Genomic DNA, 20772 nt, shown 5'->3' with positions numbered 1-20772 from the left:
TCTCTGTAATTCTTGGGTTTGGAGACTTATTCTCAGACGATTTTGAAGCTTAAATTTATATTTATGTATTTTTTTTAACCTGAAATTAGGTCTAACACCATAACAGCCTCCTCAGGTTTCTGTGAACTGTTAAGTGACAGCCAAGTTTTATTCCCTAAATGTTGCAAAACAAATTACTTCCTACCAATTGACAAGAATATTGCTTATCCTTGAAGTATCTTAGTACACTGTAAGAGTCAAGACAAAAAACAAGCTGGTGTCCCTCCAACAACAGAAAGCTACTTAACACTAGTATATCAAATAGGTAAAGGGAAATGTCTTCAGCTATACAGGATTATTACTTTAAGATGAGTGAAATGAGAATTGAACAAACAAATCAGATATATTATCTGCTTTTTACTTCTCGCACAGTGTAAAGTCCTGTGGGCTTTTGCTTTTATATATTCCATGGGTTTTAATCCCAATTAGTAGCATCAGCTGAGAGTTGGTCCAGTTGTGCTAAATGCTGTACAAAGGGTATGTATATGTACATAGTTACATATAAGACTGAGAACAGAAACGCCAAGTGGCTTGCCCAAGTTTATAAGTCAGACGTATCCACATTTCCTAAAAAGATTATTTGGAAAATTTGTTGTCAAAACTTTGTATGCAATGAAAAATGAGGTAGTAAATTAGGTTATTTTTTTCACAGGAGAATGTGAAACTTTCCTCCTTAGGAAACTGAAACCTTTCTGTTTGAGAAGTATTTTGGTTTTTGATGTGCTTCTGTTCACTGATAAATTTTATTTGGGTTACTTATTTACCATTTTAAAGACAAAATTATCTTTAGTTAATAATAGCCTTCTGTACGCAAGACCAGAAGGCTGGTCTAATTTCTGTAGCTTTAGCAGTAGGCCTAAAAAAAGGTATTGACTCTGCCAAGGTATCCTGGTTTTGCTTTTTGAAGTCTATCATCTGTATCATTATATAGGATGCTAGATCTTGATAATTTCTTTTGTATGTTTTTGTTGGTTTTTGTTTCTTTTTTCTTTTAGAGCTGAATAGCTATTCTTGATGTGAAATATTTAGTAAATTTTGAATACAAATATTTATACTTTCTTATTTACAGGGTTATAGATATAGGTGAGCACTTTCATGTTGTTTCAAGTTGAAATATATTAATTATATCAGATAACATTCCTTCTGCTATGGTGCAAGATTTCATGCAGCTGCTAATAGCTTTCATGCCCCAGGCTCTGCATGTGTTTCCTACCAATAGCGTTTCTGACCCAGGTAGTGCCAGCATACCCAAACCTGCAGTGATCATTTTGACTGAGCATAATTATAGTGATTTAAAGACAGATTTTTTTTTAATTATTTGATAGCTTCTTTAATGATAAGAAATTACCTGAAGATACTGATATCCAGTGTTAAGGAGGGGAGTGGAATTTAATGTTTGGCTTTGGTATTGCGTGCTCCCATCCCTTAACAGTTTCATTCACCATCTTTGTTGCTGCTGCAATGACAGACCAGTCAAAATTTGGATTTGGCAGTTGTGCTCTTGAAAGTCACTATAATAAGCTTATGTCTGCAAGAGGGTGAGTGTGTGTCTTGCTTTGTACCAATAAGTGCTACAGAATTTATTTGGAAGAAGAGCTGCCTTGAAATATGGATTCATAGCACTGGGATCCCTCAATTGGTGCTTGGCTAGCCGTGATCATCACACATACCCGATCATGGATGTGATTTTAATTTGCCTGCATGCAGCAAGGCTGGAAATTTGGTTTCAGTGTGTTAGTACAGGCCATGCATTTATGTTCGCAATCCTGAATCTACCAAATGCCTAATGTTAGCAAAAGATTTCCTTCTGAGAATGGGAAAAATCTGTTGCACCTTCAGCTGGTACGAAGCAGTGTAGAGTTATGATCTAAGTTAAGTCAGGGCCACATCAAAAATGCAGTAAACACATATGAGAGGTGTTACTTTAGTATATTTTGGATTAACCCAGACATTAATTTATGCATTTTCACCCTCTGTTTCAATTCAGGTTGAGATTGCTCACTAAGTACAATTTTGTTTCTTATTTTGCAGACTGGGTGGAATTCAGTCCGTATGAGATTGGTATGGCAAAATATGGCACTTTCATGTCTCCTGATTTATTTGGAAGCAAATTTTTTATGGGGACAGTGGTGAAGAAGTATAATGAAAATCCTTTGCATTTCTTGATGGGTGAGTATGAGGCAGGATATGTGGTTTATTTTAAAATACACCAAATTTCGGTAGTTCATGGACAAGGGTTTTTAAATGCAGTCACAGAAAGAGTGAGATGAAAAACAGAGTTCTCAGTTTGTTGGAAGACATCCATTTGTAAGATTTCAGACATGGACTGGGATTCCCTATTTTTTGATTTCTTGTATGCACCTCTGAGCTTACAGCTTAACATGTTCCAAAATCAGAAGTATGTTCAGAAAGCAAGCAACTGCTTAAATAGTGCATTTTATGGGGGCTTGTTTTCCTTCTACCAGTCTCCATTCATTGTTTATTTTTTCCTTTTCAGGTGTCTGGGGCAGTGCATTTTCTATATTATTTAACAGAGTGCTTGGTGTCTCCAATTCTCAGAATAAAGGTCCCACCATGGAAGAAGAATTAGGTAATATTAGTTAAATAATTCTACTATGCAAGAGCGTTACTATCAAGAATCAGTGCATACTCAGTCTGTGGAAGGATGGCACTCTGCTAATAGTCATTTTAAGAATGTGGAATTCAAGCAACTTTAATTGCTGACATTGCTAGATGCTGATGAGGTCAGAGAAAGAGAGTTAATAATTTTCTTTCACTTTTGTTTCTGATCAGTATCAGAGGTACTGAAAGTCACACGCATATGTCACAATATTTAGTTGTCACAACTATTTTCATGAAGTTAGTAGAATCCAGCTCCCTTTTTTATGTCATTATGCTAATTTCCGGAGATCAGAAGTTGACAGATACTTCATAATTTCCATTTAGAAGACAGCATTTCAGGGAAATAGATAGCCAACAAATATGTTGTACTAGACACCAAATTTTTCTGAGGAGGATAGACAGAAAATGCAGCTTGAGTTGGTTTTAAAAAAACAAAAAAAAACCCAAGCTCCTTAGCTGCCTCTGTCTCCTTTTTGGTCACTAATTTTGATTTTGACCTGTGTCCTATGTCATTGCTCAAGAATTTGTACACATTTTTCATTGGTGCATGTTTGTCCATTGACGGTATTTGAATCGTGATTGAGGACCCACTGAGTATTAAAAAGTATTTAAAGGAAAATACATGATGACTAAGCTCTCCTGTTTCTGTTGTTATTTTTACAGTGTTGTACTTAAGTCTAAGAGGGCATAGTCCTCTTTAGGAAAAAAGCAACAGCAGTGGTCATCTGTATCCAGTATTCATTGCCAAGGGTAATGAAGCAGTGCTTTTTTACACTTCATACCATGGTGAATCTCTTCAATCTTCTCTTTCAGCCAGGCCTGCTTACAGGAATTAAATCTAGACTTAAACAAAAAGTGCAAAGTGTAATTGCTGTTGTTTTGATACTGCATGTATAGAAATTACAGCATTTCTTGGAAATCACAGTCAATGCAGGGTGTGCCACGAGAGACCAACACCTACATTATCATTCTATTAAGAAAAAGGTGTTATTTTATTTTCATTTTGTTAATGTTAAAAACAGTTAGTTGATAATATGTCCAAGTTCACTAGGAAAACCCCTCATTCAGTTTATTTTAACTGGCTTCAAATTTTAATTAGAGATGATTCTTGGCATATATTTTACTAGGTAATAAAGGGGTTTAGTTTTCAAAAGTCTCTCCAGTACATTTGCATCACTGAAATTCAGTGCTTGTCTCTAGTCTTTGTAGGATATAAGCTTCCAAGGTGAGACTGCTCATAAAACACTGGAAATCTACAGTATTTCAAGAAAAGCTTCCCCCCATAATTAGCAAAAATAATGTAGTTAGCATATAATCCATTCTTACATGAGTTTACCTCCACTACAAACCTTAGGAGTGGAATGTGTTGCTTTTTCAGTATTCATCTTGACTTTGAAATGTTTTAAGTTAGTAATGATTGATTAACAATGATTTTGTGATTGTTTTGGAAATAAAGCAGTTACCCCTAACAAAATGCAGATTTTTGACAGACGAGTTCACTCATTTCTGGTTTTATTTCTCCCATTTAAGGTTATGAGATAAAAATCGTTGTCTTTTCTACCCATGTAACTGTATTGGCCTTTATTTTTCAAACATACTCCAGCAGAACTTTCATAACTATCTTGCCTTTTTTTCCCCACACTATTTGTAAGAGTACCCAGTCATAAATGTATGAATGAAGAGTTCCTATAAAAAAAAAAATTAGCAGGTAATTAACAGAAATAAATGTAGTCTTCCTAGTTTACTAGGAGTTACTGAGAAGACAGAAGCTATATATCTAGGTTTTAATCAAGATGAATGAAATGTTTCAGATAGGTGGTGCAGAGATGAGTGGTAGGTACTGCTTTAGTATTACATTTTGTTTTCTCAGCTCTTTCACTCATCTGCTTACTGCAGAAGCTTTGCAAAAATTGCAGGCTAAAGCAAATACATTCTGATCAGATACTGAACATAGAGATGTCCACCGCAAATCAAATTTCTTCAGCTGTATTTTCTATTATGAAGACTATGATAATTTTATGACTAAAATTGTTTTGAAATTCTTAGCTGTTCTGACAATTAAACCCTGACAGTTTAAAGTAATTTTCTGTTTCTTTCAACAGAAAATATTAGGCTAAAGCACCTTGTAAGTAATGACAGTTCAGACAGTGAAGATGAATCACAGTACCCAAAAGGTAAGGATATCTTCACATTTTATTTCATAATATACTTATTCCATCAGCTTTCATGTATTATGGTCAAGTTTGTGGATGCTGGAAATTAGCCATAGCCAGTTTTCCTGAGTCTTACGAATAGTCTCATATAACTGAGAACTCTGTTTTCATTTATCAATGGTAAACTTAATTACCAGCTCAAGGATCCTAAAGGAGCCACTGGCTCAGCAGAACAGAGAAAACTTGAAAAAGAGACCTCAGGAGGTCCTTTGGCTTGGCTTCATGACTCTCACTCAAGGTGATAATCAAATGATTCTCTCACATATCTTCAGTCTTGATGTCAGCCCAACAGGGCTTCACAGAGGTCTGCAATATCACATACACCCCAAAATGAGTCTTGCTGAACCAGTGATACCCAGAAGTCTGTTCCCATCAAACTGCTGAGCTCGGGGGCATGTTTAAATTACCAGCTGAGTAAACTAATGCTATCCATTGTTTTCAAGGGTTCTTTGAGGAAATATTTGTCCGAGAATAGTTTGTGTTTCTATCATTCATATATGTCTTCCAGCACCTTTACAAATGACATCTGATTGAGGAAATTCCTGCTGTTTGGAACAATGTTTTAAACAGTGCCTAAATCCCCGAAGAGGTACAACCACAAGGGGAGCACTGGGCAGTGGGAAGAAAAAATCCTATTAAAAATTATTTTTAGGTGCCTAAGCCAAGTCAGGATTTCTGTGGTCTTAGTCAGGGTCTCTGTCTTATTCTAATAATGCTTTGTATTTGATTGTATGTTTGGGAACAACAGTGTTTTTCACATGAAGAAATCTGTTACGTTTTTAAAAATGCAAGCAAAGATGAAAGTGCTATCCCAGTTTCTTTTATTTTAATAGTCCTTTATTTTAGTAGACCCAAAAATCTCAGGTTTATACTTTATATGTTAACTGTCTTACCATTGGTTATTTTGATTTTCCTCCTCAGGCACTGAAAATGCTGAGACACATCAAGAATATCAGAACAGCAGCCAGGAAAGCTGGGTGCAGCGAATGCTGATGGCTTTGGTGGGTGATAGCGCCCTTTTCAACACCAGGGAAGGACGTGCTGGGAAAGTGCACAACTTCATGCTGGGATTGAACCTCAACAGTTGTTACCCACTGTCTCCTCTGGCAGACCTTCTTACTCAGGAGTCCGTGGAGGAAGATGAATTAGATGCTGCTGTTGCAGGTTAGTTCACAGAAAGTCTACATTGCTGCATATTCATTAGTAAAACCAGATACAGCTATTCTCAGTGAGGCTCACAACAGCATGTACTCCTCCAAAGGCAGGACATGCTTGCCCCTTAGTGAAGTGTGAGCAGTAGACATTGTCTACCTTGATTTCTATAGAGACTTTCAATATGGTTTCCGACAGCTTCCTCACTCCTCCTAGAGAAACTGATGTGTTAGCCCCTTGAGAAGTTGTCAGTGTGGTGGTTAGGGAATTGGCTGACCGTCTGCACCCAGAGGATGATGGGGTATAGCTCCTTTTCCAGCTGGTGACCTGTCACTAGCGGGGTCCCCCAGGGGTCAATATAGGGTTCAGTGCTGTTCATAAGTAATCTGGATTAATCAAATGTACCCTGATGAAATTTGCCAATGATAGCAAAATGAGTGGGGAAGTGGACTGCTTGGGAGGGAGAGCCACCCTGCAGAATGAGCTGGATAGGCTGGAAGAATGGGATAACAAGAACCTTATGAAGTTCAGAAAGAGGAAGTTTGTGCTCCTTCCATGTTCTTGTGTAACGGCACAGAAGTACCAACCACCCCTCGCAGTAACAGTAATCACTTCGGACATTATTTTCTATTCAGAGGAAAGAGTTGTCCTAGCTGATTATTATGCAATAGTAAATACCAGATGTCATTTAAAAGCTTAAGTAGCAGACGCTCTCTAATGTGTTTTTGTTAATGTAGCAAAGCCCTTTGAGTGGTTGTATAGTAATTTCCATCTGTACTCCACTTTCTAAATATTTTTACCATCTTAGAGGTGTTTACAACTGGATAATCTTAATATTTATAATAGTTGTAAAAGAGGCAGGAAAGCGGGTAGTAAATTTATGGTTGGAAAAAATGACAGTTGATGAGAATTTTGCATAATTAAGACATGTGGGTAATCGTCAGAATCAACTATCAACTTCCTGGGGTTTAATTTCAATTGAAATTAAGTGCTGGTTTGACAGAATGAGCCTGTCCCTCTGAGAAAATTACTTTTGAGTACCTGAAATTTCTTTGAGTAAAATGTCTGGCAAAAATTTGATATAACTGCAATTTTTTTTTAATGTTAGGTTAGGCCCACACTTATAAAATGGAACTAGCAATTCAAATCTAACAGCTATGAGTGTTTGCAATATTATGGTCAAGAATAGCTAAAAAAAACCCTTGAAATTTCAGTAGATAATATAAAATTTAATCATTCAGTAGTGTTAGAAGTATATCCACATTTTAATGCTGTGAATTTTGCTACTGTATGTAACAGTCTAGTTGATCAGAAGAGTAGATAGAAAGGAAACTTTAGTGTAAATTTAAAATACTGTATATTACCAAGGCACTGGATGCATTTAAACTTTGCATATTTATTCCTACCACCAATTTACCTATCAGCTTCAGTACAGACAGAAGTCTGAATTGCTTTATAACTTAACTCTCTTTATCCTGCAAAACACTCCAAGGTAGAAATAAATGGATCAAAAAGGTTATCAATATTTCACATCTCCAGTTGTCTCAAACCTTTTGTAGACCCACTAAGTTGCACTGCAGAGGATGTACTGTGGCAGGCCTAAGACAGTGTTACAGTCATTACTAAGGGTTGAATTTAGGGTTTGCAGTGCATACAGCAGAGATCCCAGAAAGATCTGAGAGGAATATGCTTGGCTTTCCTTTACTATCTATCCTATTTGTGCTGAGCATTTTCTTCATTGGTCTCAAATATGCTTTAAAATTTTATACCCCTTGAATGATTTCATTGTGAACTCAGAGTTGTTCAATTTCTGTGCCCTGATATTACAACACATCAAAATCACTTGAGAAAATGCCAAGTGAATAACAATAGGGAAAAAATAACTCATAATCTCTGCTTCTTTATTTCAGTATTTATGGAAACTGCTATAGTAGACACACATTAGTAGCAAATGCACTTTTTATCTCCCATACTTCCATTGAAGCTGCCGTCTGTGACAAAGTTTGGTCTCTAGAACGTGTTCTCTTTTTTATTTCCAAACAATTCTTAATTTCTATTTGTGTATCTGATTGCTGCAGATCAGATAAGCATACTGTGCTGGTTTGGCACAGAGCTGTACTTGGAAACATCTTGTGCTTCTTCCAGTTCGCAGTTTGATGGACTGAAAGCTTCTTGTAATATTTCATAGAAGCATTCCGCATGGGCTGAAAATGTCCGAGGCTCTCAGACATAAATACTCCATTCATTCTCCATACTGTTTGATGAATCATGATAGATTCACTTACCAAAGCTGTTAGAGTATATAGAATGATTGTCCTAGATTCATGTGCTGTAAAGTATAGAAAGAACAAAGCTTCTTATGCAGTCCTTTAGAATAGCTACAGCACAGGTTATAGAATATGTGGTGCTTCTGTTATCATCAGGGGTACTTACTGTACATTACAACTCTGCCAGGAGCAATTGCAGGCTCACCTATAGTGTCCTGACCTTCAGGTCAGTTTGTCTGCTTGCTTTGTCTCACCAGGGTATTGTGTGCTGCTTCTGGCCTCTGGCTCCAGATCCTGGATAAATCACATTACATGCTGAGCCTGCCTTTAAAGTCATGTCATTAAAATAACACTGTATTATATTAATTACTTTTTGAATCCTGATCCCACAAAATGGGCACAGACTACATTTCGGAATTTTTCTTCTCAGTTCAAAGATTACAAATGCACTTCTAAAATTAATTATGATAAAAAGAAAAACTTCTAAGTCGAATTTCTACTGTAATCACAGAAGACTACAACTAATAAAAGCAATCTGTGCCATCATTATATATTTATTGATGGCATTTTTGACATTTTATCATTGAAAAAATAATAAAATCATTATGATAAATTTGATTATGAAGTCATGAAGTCTGTAAGCAATAGGAACTGTCTTGTTCTTCAGTGCCTTTTTGGTGGAAGGTTTGTGTATACAGTAACATCCCTATCATAAACATTGTTATAGGTGTTACTATATTTGTTTAAATGATCACTGTTGACTTTTAAATTCAAATTTTGTAAAATAAGATAATACAAAACTTGAACAAAAATGCTGCTACAAGCTTTATAAATTCTGTTGAGAGCAAGGATTAAATTATATTTAAAATGTCTTTTTTAAAGGAAATGATTTTAAAAAGGCAGTGGTCAATGATTTGAAAGTGTTTTCTCCCTTAGAAATCAAGGCAAATATTAGGAAACTATTGTCTCATTTCTTATGAAAGTGCCCTCTAATAAACAGTGCTAGAAATAAAATGTCAAAATATCTTTTCTGAATTTATTTTTTCTGCTCATAACAATAGTTTTTTTCATGCATCCTGACATTTTATAGGAACTATAGTTTGAATTATTATTGCTATTGCAAATAAGTAGATGCTAGGAAATTTGTTACACAAGAAATAGTTATCATGCTATTCAGCTTTCCTTAGATTACACTGCCCTCTACAGGTATGAGCATTAGTTTTTAGTCAAAAGGCGAAAACACGCTGGAAATAATTTTAAGATCTAGAGCAAGAAAAGACTTTCAGGAGAAAAGTCTGAGTAGTGCAGGGATCCTGAAGTAATGCAGATTCTCCTGGAAGGCATGCTAAAGCACATGAAAAACAACAAGGTGCTTGGTGACAGCCACCATGGCTTCACTAAGGGGAAATCCTGCCTGACCAATTTGGTGGCCTTCTGTGACGGGGCTACAGAAATGATGGACAGGGGTAGAGCAGTTGATGTCATCTACCTGGACTTGTGCAAAGCGTTGGACACTGTCCCACATGACATCCTTGTCTCTAAATTGGAGAGACATCAATTTGATAGGTGGACCACTCTGTGGATAAAGAACTGGCTGGATGATCACATGCAAAGAGTTGTGGTCAATGGTTCAGTGTCCAGCTGGAGACCAGTAACGAGTGGTGTCCCTCAGGGATCTGTGTCGGAACTGGTCTTGTTCAGCATCGTTGTTGGTGACATGGACAGTGGGATTGAGTGCACCCTCAGCAAGTTTGCCAATGACACCAAGCTGTGTAGCTCAGTTGATACACTGGAGGGAAGGAATGCCATCCAGAAGGACCTTGACAAGTTTGTGAGGTGGGCTGATGCCAACCTCATGAAGTTTAACCATGACAAGTGCAGGTCCTACACCTGGGTGGGAGCAATCCCAGGCACAGCTACAGGTTGGGCAGAGAAGAAATTCAGTGAAGCCCTGCGAAGAAGGACCTGGGAGTGTTAGTCAATGAGAAAATGAACATGAGCCTGCTGCAGTGTGAGCTTACAGCCCAGAAAGCCAACTGTATCCTGGGCTGCATCAAAAGGGGTGTGACCAGCAGGTCGAAGGAGGTGATCCTGCCCCTCTACTCTGTTCTCGTGAGACCTCACTTGGAGTATTGTGTGCAGTTCTGGTGTCCTCAACATAAAAAGGACATGGAACTGTTGGAACAAGTCCAGAGGAAGGGGCACAAGGATGATCAGGGGACTGGAGCACCTCCCATATGAAGACAGGCTGAGAAAGTTGGGGCTGTTCAGCCTGGAGAAGAGAAACTGCATGGAGACCTCATAGCAGCCTTCCAGTATCTGAAGGGGGCCTACAGGGATGCTGGGAATGGACTATTCATTAGGGACTGTAGTGACAGGACAAGGCGTAACGGATTAAAACTTAAACAGGGGAAGTTTAGATTGGATATAAGGATGAAATTCTTTACTGTTAGGGTGGTGAGGTACTGGAATGGGTTGCCCAGGGAGGTAGTGAATGCTCCATCCCTGGCAGTGTTCAAGGCCAGGTTGGACAAAGCCCTGGGTGGCATGGTTTAGTGTGAGGTGTCCCTGCCCATGGCAGGGTGTTGGAACTAGATGATCTTAAGGTCGTCTCCAACCTTAACTATTCTATGATCATTTAGTAGTATCCTGAGACTTGGATAAGTGCAAAAGCACTTAGTAAAAATTACTTGGGATTTTCCTCAGCTGCACGCCGGGAATATTTGGCTTAAAAGGAAAAAATAATCTTCAGCCCTCAGTTTGGGCATTAGAGATAGGAAGCTATTTTATAGTATACCATGACAGTGCTATCAGTAAGTGGCTTACGTGTAATTCTGCACAGTATTTAAATTTCACATATGGATATGGGTTATCTTTTCTTTAAGTTCCTACTATATTAGTGAGTATAAAGTAGTGAGATTTGGTATAGGTTGAAAACCAAGACTTGATAGCCCTAATTTTAATGGAGAGAAGCTGATATAGAATCATAGAATTATAGAATGATTTGGGTTGAAAGGGATCTTAAAGCTTATCTACTTCCAGCCCCACTGCCATAGGCATGGGCACTTTCCACTAGACCAGGTTGCTCAATGCCCCATCCAGCCTGGCCTTGAAGACTGCCAGGGGTGGGGCAGCCACAGCTTCTGTGGGCACCCTGTGTCAGCGCCTCAACACCCTCACAGCGAAGAACTTCTTCCTAATGAGTAATCTAAATCTCCCCTCTGTCAGTTGAAAGCCATTCCCCCTTGTCCTCTCACTATGTGCTGTTGTAAAAAGTTCCTCTCCTACTTCCTTCTAGGCCTCCTTTAGGCATTGGAAGCTGCTCTAAGGTTTCCCTGGAGCTTTCTCTTCTCCAAGCTACACAAGCCCGTCTTTCTCTGCCTGCCTTTAATAGGAGAGGTGATTCAGCCCTCACAGCATCCTCACGGACCTCCTCTAGACTCACTCAAGCAGATCCGTGTCCCTCTTGTGTTGGGGGCCCAAGTGCTGGATGCATTATTGCAGGTGGAGTGACATAGACAAGCACCATGCAGGAGCTGAACCACATCTAGGCTTTTTAGGCAAATTTCAGATATTTGGGGAAGAAGAGCTGGGAGGAACGAGGGATTGGGTGTGAACCTGGGGAAGATATTTGGGCAGGGTTGTAGGACACTGAGGGGATGTACACTGTAAATCTGTACCTTAGCATCCCATGAACACTTTATTTTGTGTATTGTTTGTTAGGGATAACAGAGTAAAGATGGATAGGTTAGGGTCAAACCTGGGCATTTGTCCCTTTTGGTTTTGCCTTGAGCTACCCGTGCTTCTGCTTTGGGACATGATCTTCTGAGGTCCCTTCCAGCTCTGTTTTTTTCACCTCATTGTCTAGTTGTTAAGATAAGCATTAAGGTTACACATGAGTTCATAGTATGTTCAGCTGGGATACTGTGCATTTTAAAGTCTGTGTAATCTTCAGTACTTGGGGAAACACTGAAAAGCCCGGTACCATTTTGAAATGAAAATTTCACAAAGTTCTTAATGCGAGTGTTCTTGGTTTGTTTTGGTTTCATTTGTTCTGCACAGATCCTGATGAGTTTGAGAGGATATATGAGCCACTAGATGTGAAGAGCAAAAAGATTCATATAGTGGACAGCGGGCTTACATTTAACCTCCCATACCCACTTATCTTAAGACCTCAAAGAGGCGTGGATCTCATAATCTCTTTTGACTTTTCAGCGAGGCCAAGTGATTCCAGTCCTCCTTTCAAAGTAAGTGAGATAAGCCATACCTTTCTTTGTGTTCATAAATTTAAGTTGTCTCAGTTGCATTCTTCCAGTCAGGTTAGTAGCACACCTCATGGTTCCAGAGGGCCTTAGTGCTACTTTATCGACAGCATCAGAGGAATTTGTTTCTACGTCAAGACAGAATATTGCACTTTGCCTCAGTTCCTGTTTACATGACTCACATGAGATGACTGACACAAAAAGAGCTAATATGACTTATTTGAAGTATTTTCTCTTTTGTTTTTATGGAAATCTTGCATTCACACTGAATTGCAGAATTTTATTTTATGTCAGTATTAAACCATTAGCTCATTTACCATTGTGCTAATCCTCTAGCTCTGTACAGCTGTTCTCTGTGATGCTGTGATGTAAATGAATGTTTTTCTGTCGTCAACTTGCAGAAATGTGTTTCAGTCACTCTGATATTGCTAAATACATAACATTTTGGAATTGGAGCTAACTGTTCATTTACATCTCACTAGGGTAATCCCAGTACTGGTTTAAATAGAATTCCTGAATCCATTCAGGACAAGCCAAAACAGCAACACAAAAATACAAGTTAAATGGCATGGCTTTTTTTCAGTAGCAGATGTGGAAAGCACAGCTGTCAGTCTCTATAATGGGTACAACCTCTGCATCCAGACAGCTCCAACTGATCAGAAGGGCTTAATGCTGGATCGTTTTAGTAGCTGACACACAGAGAAAAGCAGCACTTACGAGACTTTTGTGAGGTTCTCAAAAAGAGGCGATATTTATTTGAAACCCAAATGGCTTTTTAAACATTCTTTTTAAGGAAACCAAGAAAACTTGCCTGTTTGAGAAACAGCTTGCATTCTTTGTTGCTTTACGCACAAATTTCAATTAGAACAATCTTTTTTCCTTCCTCTTGCTATCAAGGGACAACCTTACCAACCAACATTAGAAAATAACAGCAGTAGCAAAATGAGCTCTAGATCATTGTTGTCAAAAGCAATTTAAAACAAGTTCAGGAGAATAAAAAGGAGTAAAATGACTTCTGTAATCTCTAGATCTCTTGGGAACTACTTTGAAGAATACAGAAGTGAGAAAATTGTTGTTAGTGCTGAGATCCTTCGTTTTCCTTAATTGACTGAATCCCACAGTGTGTTTCTGTTGAAGAATTTGCCTCCTTTTTTGTCACAACTGAGTATTTTCCCCATCAGCTAAATTTACTGACACTGCATTGCCATCTCTGAAACATTTTCTTTTTACTCCCTTTGTTAATGTTCTGCATATGAAGTCTGTGCAAAAGGCTGTGTATCATCTCTGTTATTCTTAGCCTGTGCATTGAAGTTTCTGTCACCATCAGCTGCAATTTTCTGTGTCATTTTGGGTAACATACCATAACATGGAGAGCTTGATAGGAAGTCAAGTGGCATCCTGAATTGTTTTCTGCAAGCTGTAATTTTAAACAGGAGAAATCCTTTTACGCATCAAAAAGTGGTAGGAAAATCAAATGGTGCTGTAGGTTTTAATGAAGCCACTTTTGAAGGGAATTGTTCATTATTTCTGAAATGCAAACGTGTGTATAATAAAAAGAGTGACATAGCTCCAGCTAATACTCAGGTATAGTCCACAAGTATAGGCTGTATGCTAACAGCCTGAAGGACAGAAACCAGTTTTGTTTACTGGCTGTGCAATTCCATTGCTTCTGCTTGCATTACAAAGAGTAAATGCCAGTTCAAAAGTTTGCCTCTATATATAATAGCACTCTACTGTACTTTTATTACTCTAACACATAGGGAAATCAGCCAGCTGAAGTCTATGACTCTACTTTTATCATTTTACACCCACTGTTTTAATCTCTTCTGTATCCAAAACAGTTGCCCAAAGAAGGGTCCTGTTTCATTCAAAACCAACATTAAAGATGTTGACCTTCCTTCTCCTCCCTCTCACACACCCTCATTACATGCTTTTGAGTCATTATTTACCAATTATTTTGTTTACTGAGTTGTCATGAGTTTAAAAAAGCCTGTTTTCCAGACTTACTTCTTCACTTAGCATGCTTTCAGAGGCTGTTTTGTGCTATGATGTGTATCTGAACATAACAACACGTGGACTGATGTTTATTAACTCTCATTGGTTTCCATAGCACTGGTACTCAGTTTGCAAGTAAAATTACAGATGGTTTTTTCTAGCTGTCAGCTCTGTAAATTCACTAAAGATTTATGTGACAGACCAGCTCTTTTCTTCCTGTGAATCATCTCAGGCAGTCAGAATTGGGCAGGGTGAATTAGGTGCTCAGTTCACCATACTGGGTAGTCTATACAAAGATTGGCCTAATCAGTCCTTCTGTGTAAAAAAGGGTGGGTTAATAAAACTTTTTCCAGTAACCAATTTGACCTGTGTCTCTCTACATAAAATCTCACTTTGCAGTGGATGCTTACATGCACTTGTTATCTTTTCAGGAAATTTTGCTTGCTGAAAAATGGGCCAGAATGAACAAGCTTCCTTTTCCTAAAATAGACCCAAATGTATTTGATCGAGAGGGCATGAAGGAGTGCTATGTTTTCAAACCAAAGGATACCTCTTCAGAGAAAGACTGCCCGACTATAATCCATTTTGTTTTGGCCAACATCAATTTCCGGAAGTACAAAGCTCCAGGTGACCACACATTTTTTAATGCTCAATCTAGCTGTTCCTTTGAAGCTTTGTAATGACATGGTGATTACGTACCAGAAATGGTCTGTCTCTGAAATAACTCTGAAGTCTGTCTGTAGTAGTTAGGAGTTCAAAAGCACCATTAAAAATAAGATGATAAGTTCTCAGACCTAACATGTAGATTATATTTTTGTATTTGTTCTGTATGCAGGTATTCCAAGAGAAACACAGGAAGAGAAGGATTTTGCAGACTTTGACATTTTTGATGATCCAAATACACCATTTTCTACCTTCAACTTTCAGTATCCCAATGAGGCTTTCAAGAGGCTTCATGATCTAATGGAGTTCAACACCCTCAATAACATAGATGTATGTATGACAGTGTGGAAGGGGCTTAAAGGCTTTAGGTTGTTAAATGAGAAGTAGGTGATGTGAGTAGAGTCCTAAATCCATGATCCACTGGTACAGGGGGTTACTTCAGTATTTGCCTGATTGTTATGACTAAAAAGTGCTTCTTGAATTTGGTTATGCCCCTTGCTATTCTTGAAGTTGAAATTGGATTAAAGCCCATTATAGAAAGTGGAAGGGAACCTGCTTAATTTTAATGAGGAATAGAGATAACCAAGGTAAGTTCTTTATGAGCCCTGTACAAGCATGCACAAACTCTGGCATGGTTAACTTGTATCCTTCCAGCCTTGGGAGGAAAGAAGTCCAGTCACTCTAGGTAGCACAGTGGCTGGAGTTACCTGAAGAGAGCTGGATAAGATACACAGTGAGAATCAGGTGAAGAGGATTTGATCTCTTCACGTGTCTTCTATTTCTGAAGTACTGAAATATCAGTGTTGAAAGAAGTATTAATGTATATCCTCTGTCAATAATAAAACACTAAGCAAATATGCTGCTGAAAAAGCCAGAGGTGCTTTCCAGTGGGGGAAAGAATGAAAAAAAGAAATATTTCTGGGGCTAAGAAGATTGATACATTGTTGTGGTCATCTTCCGAATGGAAAAACTACTGGAGTGTAGTATATGTGCTTTTCACAATGTTTGAGCCTGTGCTTGTGAGGATCCATTCCAATTCATATCCTTTTCTAATTTGGTTCCTGTGTTGTTTTTTCATTTTACCATCAAAATCCCTGCAGGGTAACAGCAAAAGTGATTCTATAGGATGCAGACATTATGTTCAGGATTTTATACTAAGTTTTTATATATGATGATTTTCTAACTAAAAAAAGGAAAATTGGAAATTTTCTATAAAGTTCTGTGGAAATTTATCAACTCAGTAATAATTTTTTTTTTAACGGATGCAAGCTGTAACTCAACACCATTATCCCATCATCTATGGAGTGACTCGCCTTATTCACAAGTGTAAATGATCAGCCCAGATAAAGAAATACTTTTTTTTTCTTAATATAATAAAGAAATCTTGTTACTTCAGGACAAAGGAAGCAAAAGTGAAGATTTAATCTTTCTCAGTATAGTAATTATATTCTATATCCTTTAAGTATGGATGTTCTCCATTTTGATTTACCCATCAGAATTTCACTGGGACTTGGTTAGATGGTGTATGTTCTTTTCTGACTTCTTTGACCTTGGTGGCATCCAGTTGTATCTTTATTAACTACAGTAAAATCAATGTTTTATATAATCAAGAAAAGGTATTCATAATAATACTCAGCAATCACTTTGTTCAATGATGGAGCAATGTTAAAAGTAGGAGAAATAGTTGCTAACATCTGAAGGATTTTTTTTCTATCAGTTAATAAATCATTAAAGAGTTAGTTATTTCCCTGGCTGACATGTTGTTCACTGTTTTCAGGTGATCAAGCAAGCTATGGTGGAAAGCATTGAATACAGGAAAGAGAATCCATCTCGCTGCTCCGTGTCCCTCAGCAGTGTTGAAGCAAGACGATTCTTTAATAAGAACAATATTAACAACAACACATAGAGGATAAGTCATAGGTCCTTCTCCTTCAAGAAACTGGTTCTACCTTTATAACTGGAGTCAAAAAGACATTATCAAAACATCACTGCTGCTAAACAGGGCTGCGCAAAACTCCTGAAAACATTTTCTTGTGGATTTTCAAGTTTCAGTGTAATTTTGTACTTTTTTAAATTTTTTTTTTAACTAAAAACATTGGAAACATTTCAGTATGCTGATATCCTTCTTTTTAAAACTATGGAATTAGTTTATTTTGACTATGGTTATTGGGTTCAGTGTCTATTTTTTTTTCTTACAAAATAGTAAACACTGTTTACTTGTGGGGCAATCGTCTGATGTTTAATTGAGGTAAACGGGGCATATTGTGAAACATAAAATGGAATTAGAAACACAACAGAATAAAATTTTAGTAACAGAGGCAATATATATAGAATCATAGAATAGTTAGGGTTGGAAAGGACCTTATAGCAGCCTTCCAGTATTTGGAGGGGGCCTACAGGATCGCTGGTGAGGGACTATTTATTAGGGACTGTAGTGATAGGACAAGGGGTAATGGGTGGAAACTTAAACAGCAGAGGTTTAGATTGGATATAAGGAAGAAATTCTTTACTGTTAGGGTGGTGAGGTACTGGAATGGGTTGGCCACGGAGGTTGTGAGTGCTCCATCCCTGGCAGTGTTCAAGGCCAGGTTGGATGAAGCCTTGGGTGATATGGTTTAGTGTGAAGGGCCCAGATTCCAGACTGCTTTCTATCAATAAGAAGATTTCCTCTGACTTTGTTTTGAAAAGTCAGTAATTGCTGACCACTGCTAGGCAGCAGCAGCTCCCTAGTATATGAAGTTGCTTAAATGCCTACTAGCTCTGTTAAAGTCAATTTTTCATACTGGAAGGGGTTTTGCTCACTAATATTCATTGTCTATATTGGCCTTACCAAAACTCCATCATCAAGCTATGTTTAAATTTCACTTTTCTTGCATGAATGGTGTCTCTTTAAAGAATTAACAAACTGCTGATAGCAAACAGGTATCAAGTAGGGTTTATACATCTTCAATTATTAAATATTAAAAATAAAGTCCTTGGTTGGTTATTAATGCTAGTAGACCTTTTGTAACTGATGCTAAGAAGGATCTGCTCTTGAATCTTTTAATCTTAAGTATTTTCACAAAAAACTGAAGTCCACTTTACTGCTGTTTAAGAATGTATATATCCACTCAACAGAAAATCCAACATCTTAAGTTTTCTTTCTCTTGTTCCACAAAATTAGATTGCTTGAATTTTTGAGCTAGTAACACCTGTGCGTAATCGTTAATTGATGTATTTCTGACCAAAATGTTGATAGATGAATAAAAAGTGATTTTACTTTTAATCACGATTAAAACCATCACATTTCTGAAAAGGGACAGTGGCAATGTTTACCTGGGGGTAGATAAAATGTTCCTAGGTAAGAATGTGAGGTAGTTCAAGTATTAAGGGCTATTTTTAAAAATCTATTTTTAGTACACTGAATAATGAAAGACTGTGCACAGACATATTTTATTGTAGCAGCATCTCAATAAGTGCTGAGGTAACTCTGCAGGTGTCACACCTCGGAGAACTTCCAGACTCCTTTGAAATAATATAATCAGCAACCATGTAACCTGGGAAAGAGCAAAAGGAACTGATGCGGTCACTGTGTGCAAGACCTGGGAGCCACACACTTTCAGGATACTTGGCAGGCTCTTTTTTTAAAGTCTGGGATTATCTCTCAGCAAATAGGCCTGGCAGTCCCAGCACTGGTTCCATAGCTGCTTTCTTCTGAAGTTTGAAGAAGGTAGTAGGGGCTGAATAGGGTAGCTCTAGGTAAGATTGCTGGCTGTAATGCAAAAAATAAACATAAAATGGTGTGCACAAGGGTGGGAGGGGAAGAACGCACCCCCAGTTCCCCTGTGGACTGCTTGTCCCATGCTCCACAGCAGATGGAGTGAAAAAGCACTCCTTCCACTAGGATTATCAGCATGGTGGAAACAAAGCATGTTTTCAGTAGGATTATTTGTAGTCTTATGGTCAGAAGGAAAACGTATTTTTCTTCAAGAGCTAAAGTGGAATTTTGGTCTCAAAATTTCTCTTGACGTTATTAGAGTTCAGATTTCCCCCTCTTATTTTGCTGATAGGGCTATCAGGATCCTAGCAAGTGCAAAGATCATGGTATCAGGGTATGCCATCACATTGTGCAGTCTATCTGAAGCGTAGCTGATCTTCTGGTTGGTAGTTTTCTGACAACTTTTATAATAACTGCTGATTTATCAGCTAATTCCTGGCTGGTCCTTTTATTGTGAATTATTGAGCTATTTTTAATTTCTAAAATCTGTAAGCCTGTGAGAAGAGAAGTAATTATAATGCATTTCTTTTAACAGCCACTGCATCATCCCTTGTTAAATCTACATGCAGTGTTTCATGATTAATAACATTTTCTGTATTGATCAATCGGTTTTATTTCTATTTGAGTTATTATACATATAAAATCAAGAGAGAAAATAAAAGTAACTTATCTTAGTGCTGCATAATTTAAACATTTTCAATAAATTTTGGAATACAGGAAGAAACTGGTACTGTTATTTTGTTGTAATATTTTTTTTTATGTTTTCATTTTCCTTTTGTTATTATATTTTGTTATTATATTCCTTTTGTTATTATATTTTTATTTTATAATATGTACCTACTCTTATGGAAGTACTTCATCATGCTTTTTACAGTTTATGTTATCACAGTGTTATCAGACAATAAAAAATAAAACAACTATATTTAGCACTTACTGTTTTCAGACAGTTTAATCATTTGCATGGTATTTTCATTTTTATTGTGAAGAGATGTAGAGCAGCTCGATGATGTATGGAACCTGGTAGGACAGCTCACAAGCAGGAAATTCAAGGTTTTGCATGTTACTTTGATTTTAGATGTTAAAACTACAACTTTTTTGAGCAATTCAGAGTGTGGAGACAGCACATCCATCTGTTTTTATTCCAACTGACATATTTTGTTATCAATACTCTGCCACTTGGATCAAATAGCTGCTGGCCTGTTGCTTCTCTTTGCTGAAAAATAGCAGCAGTCTGTCATTTGCAGGTACTTCAAAATGCAAAGGCATCGTTCTGTTGTTCTGTATAAATAAATGTGTAAATACTCTTCTTCCATTACTGTACGGTGAATATGGCTACAAGTCAGGATTGACAGCCTCTTGGATCTTGTCCTGATTTTTTTCCCCTCTGGTTAAGGGTTGCTAATATACAGAAAAATGTGTATAATTTAGTATGTTGCAAACCAGCATCAATTTAATTTAATCACCATATTTTCCGAATATGTACTGTAAGATCCAGAGCATCAGTAGGTTTCAGTACTACCTACAAGAACTCTGCAGGGAGACTTTTTGCAAAGGAATGTAGTGACAGGACAAGGGGGAATGTCTTTAAGTTGACAGAAGGGCTATTTAGATTAGATATTAGAAAGAAATTCTTCCCTGTGAGGGTGGTGAGGCCCTGGCACAGGGTGCCCACAGAAGCTGTGGCTGCCACATCCCTGGCAGTGTTCAAGGCTAGGTTGGGTGGGGCTTGGAGCAATCTGGTCTAGTGGAAGGTGTCCTTGCCTGTGGCAGAGGGTTGGAACTGGATGAGTTTTAAGGTCCCT

The 20772-nt window shown here is 37.7% G+C and overlaps 1 protein-coding gene across 3 annotated transcripts in view; it reads left to right on the top strand.

The window, feature by feature from the left end:
* The window catches only part of PLA2G4A (phospholipase A2 group IVA), a 78934-nt gene extending 61279 nt beyond the window's left edge, over positions 1–17655 (top strand). For 2 of the 3 annotated variants that reach the window (XM_031047263.2, XM_031047264.2), the window contains 8 exons: positions 2071–2208; positions 2537–2629; positions 4764–4835; positions 5796–6038; positions 12356–12540; positions 14982–15177; positions 15386–15543; positions 16991–17655. In XM_031047263.2, coding sequence (XP_030903123.1) covers positions 2071–2208; positions 2537–2629; positions 4764–4835; positions 5796–6038; positions 12356–12540; positions 14982–15177; positions 15386–15543; positions 16991–17119 — 1214 coding nt within the window. In that variant the 3' untranslated portion in view covers positions 17120–17655. The remainder of the gene's footprint in view (positions 1–2070; positions 2209–2536; positions 2630–4763; positions 4836–5795; positions 6039–12355; positions 12541–14981; positions 15178–15385; positions 15544–16990) is intronic. The other variant, XM_005147110.3, reaches the window with a different exon arrangement.
* Positions 17656–20772: the final 3117 nt, after the last annotated feature.

Source organism: Melopsittacus undulatus, chromosome 6 (assembly GCF_012275295.1).
Source record: "Melopsittacus undulatus isolate bMelUnd1 chromosome 6, bMelUnd1.mat.Z, whole genome shotgun sequence".
NCBI classification, from domain to species: Eukaryota; Metazoa; Chordata; class Aves; order Psittaciformes; family Psittaculidae; genus Melopsittacus; species Melopsittacus undulatus.
Note: the sequence above shows the minus strand (reverse complement) of the source record. Positions and strands in the feature narration are given on the sequence as shown.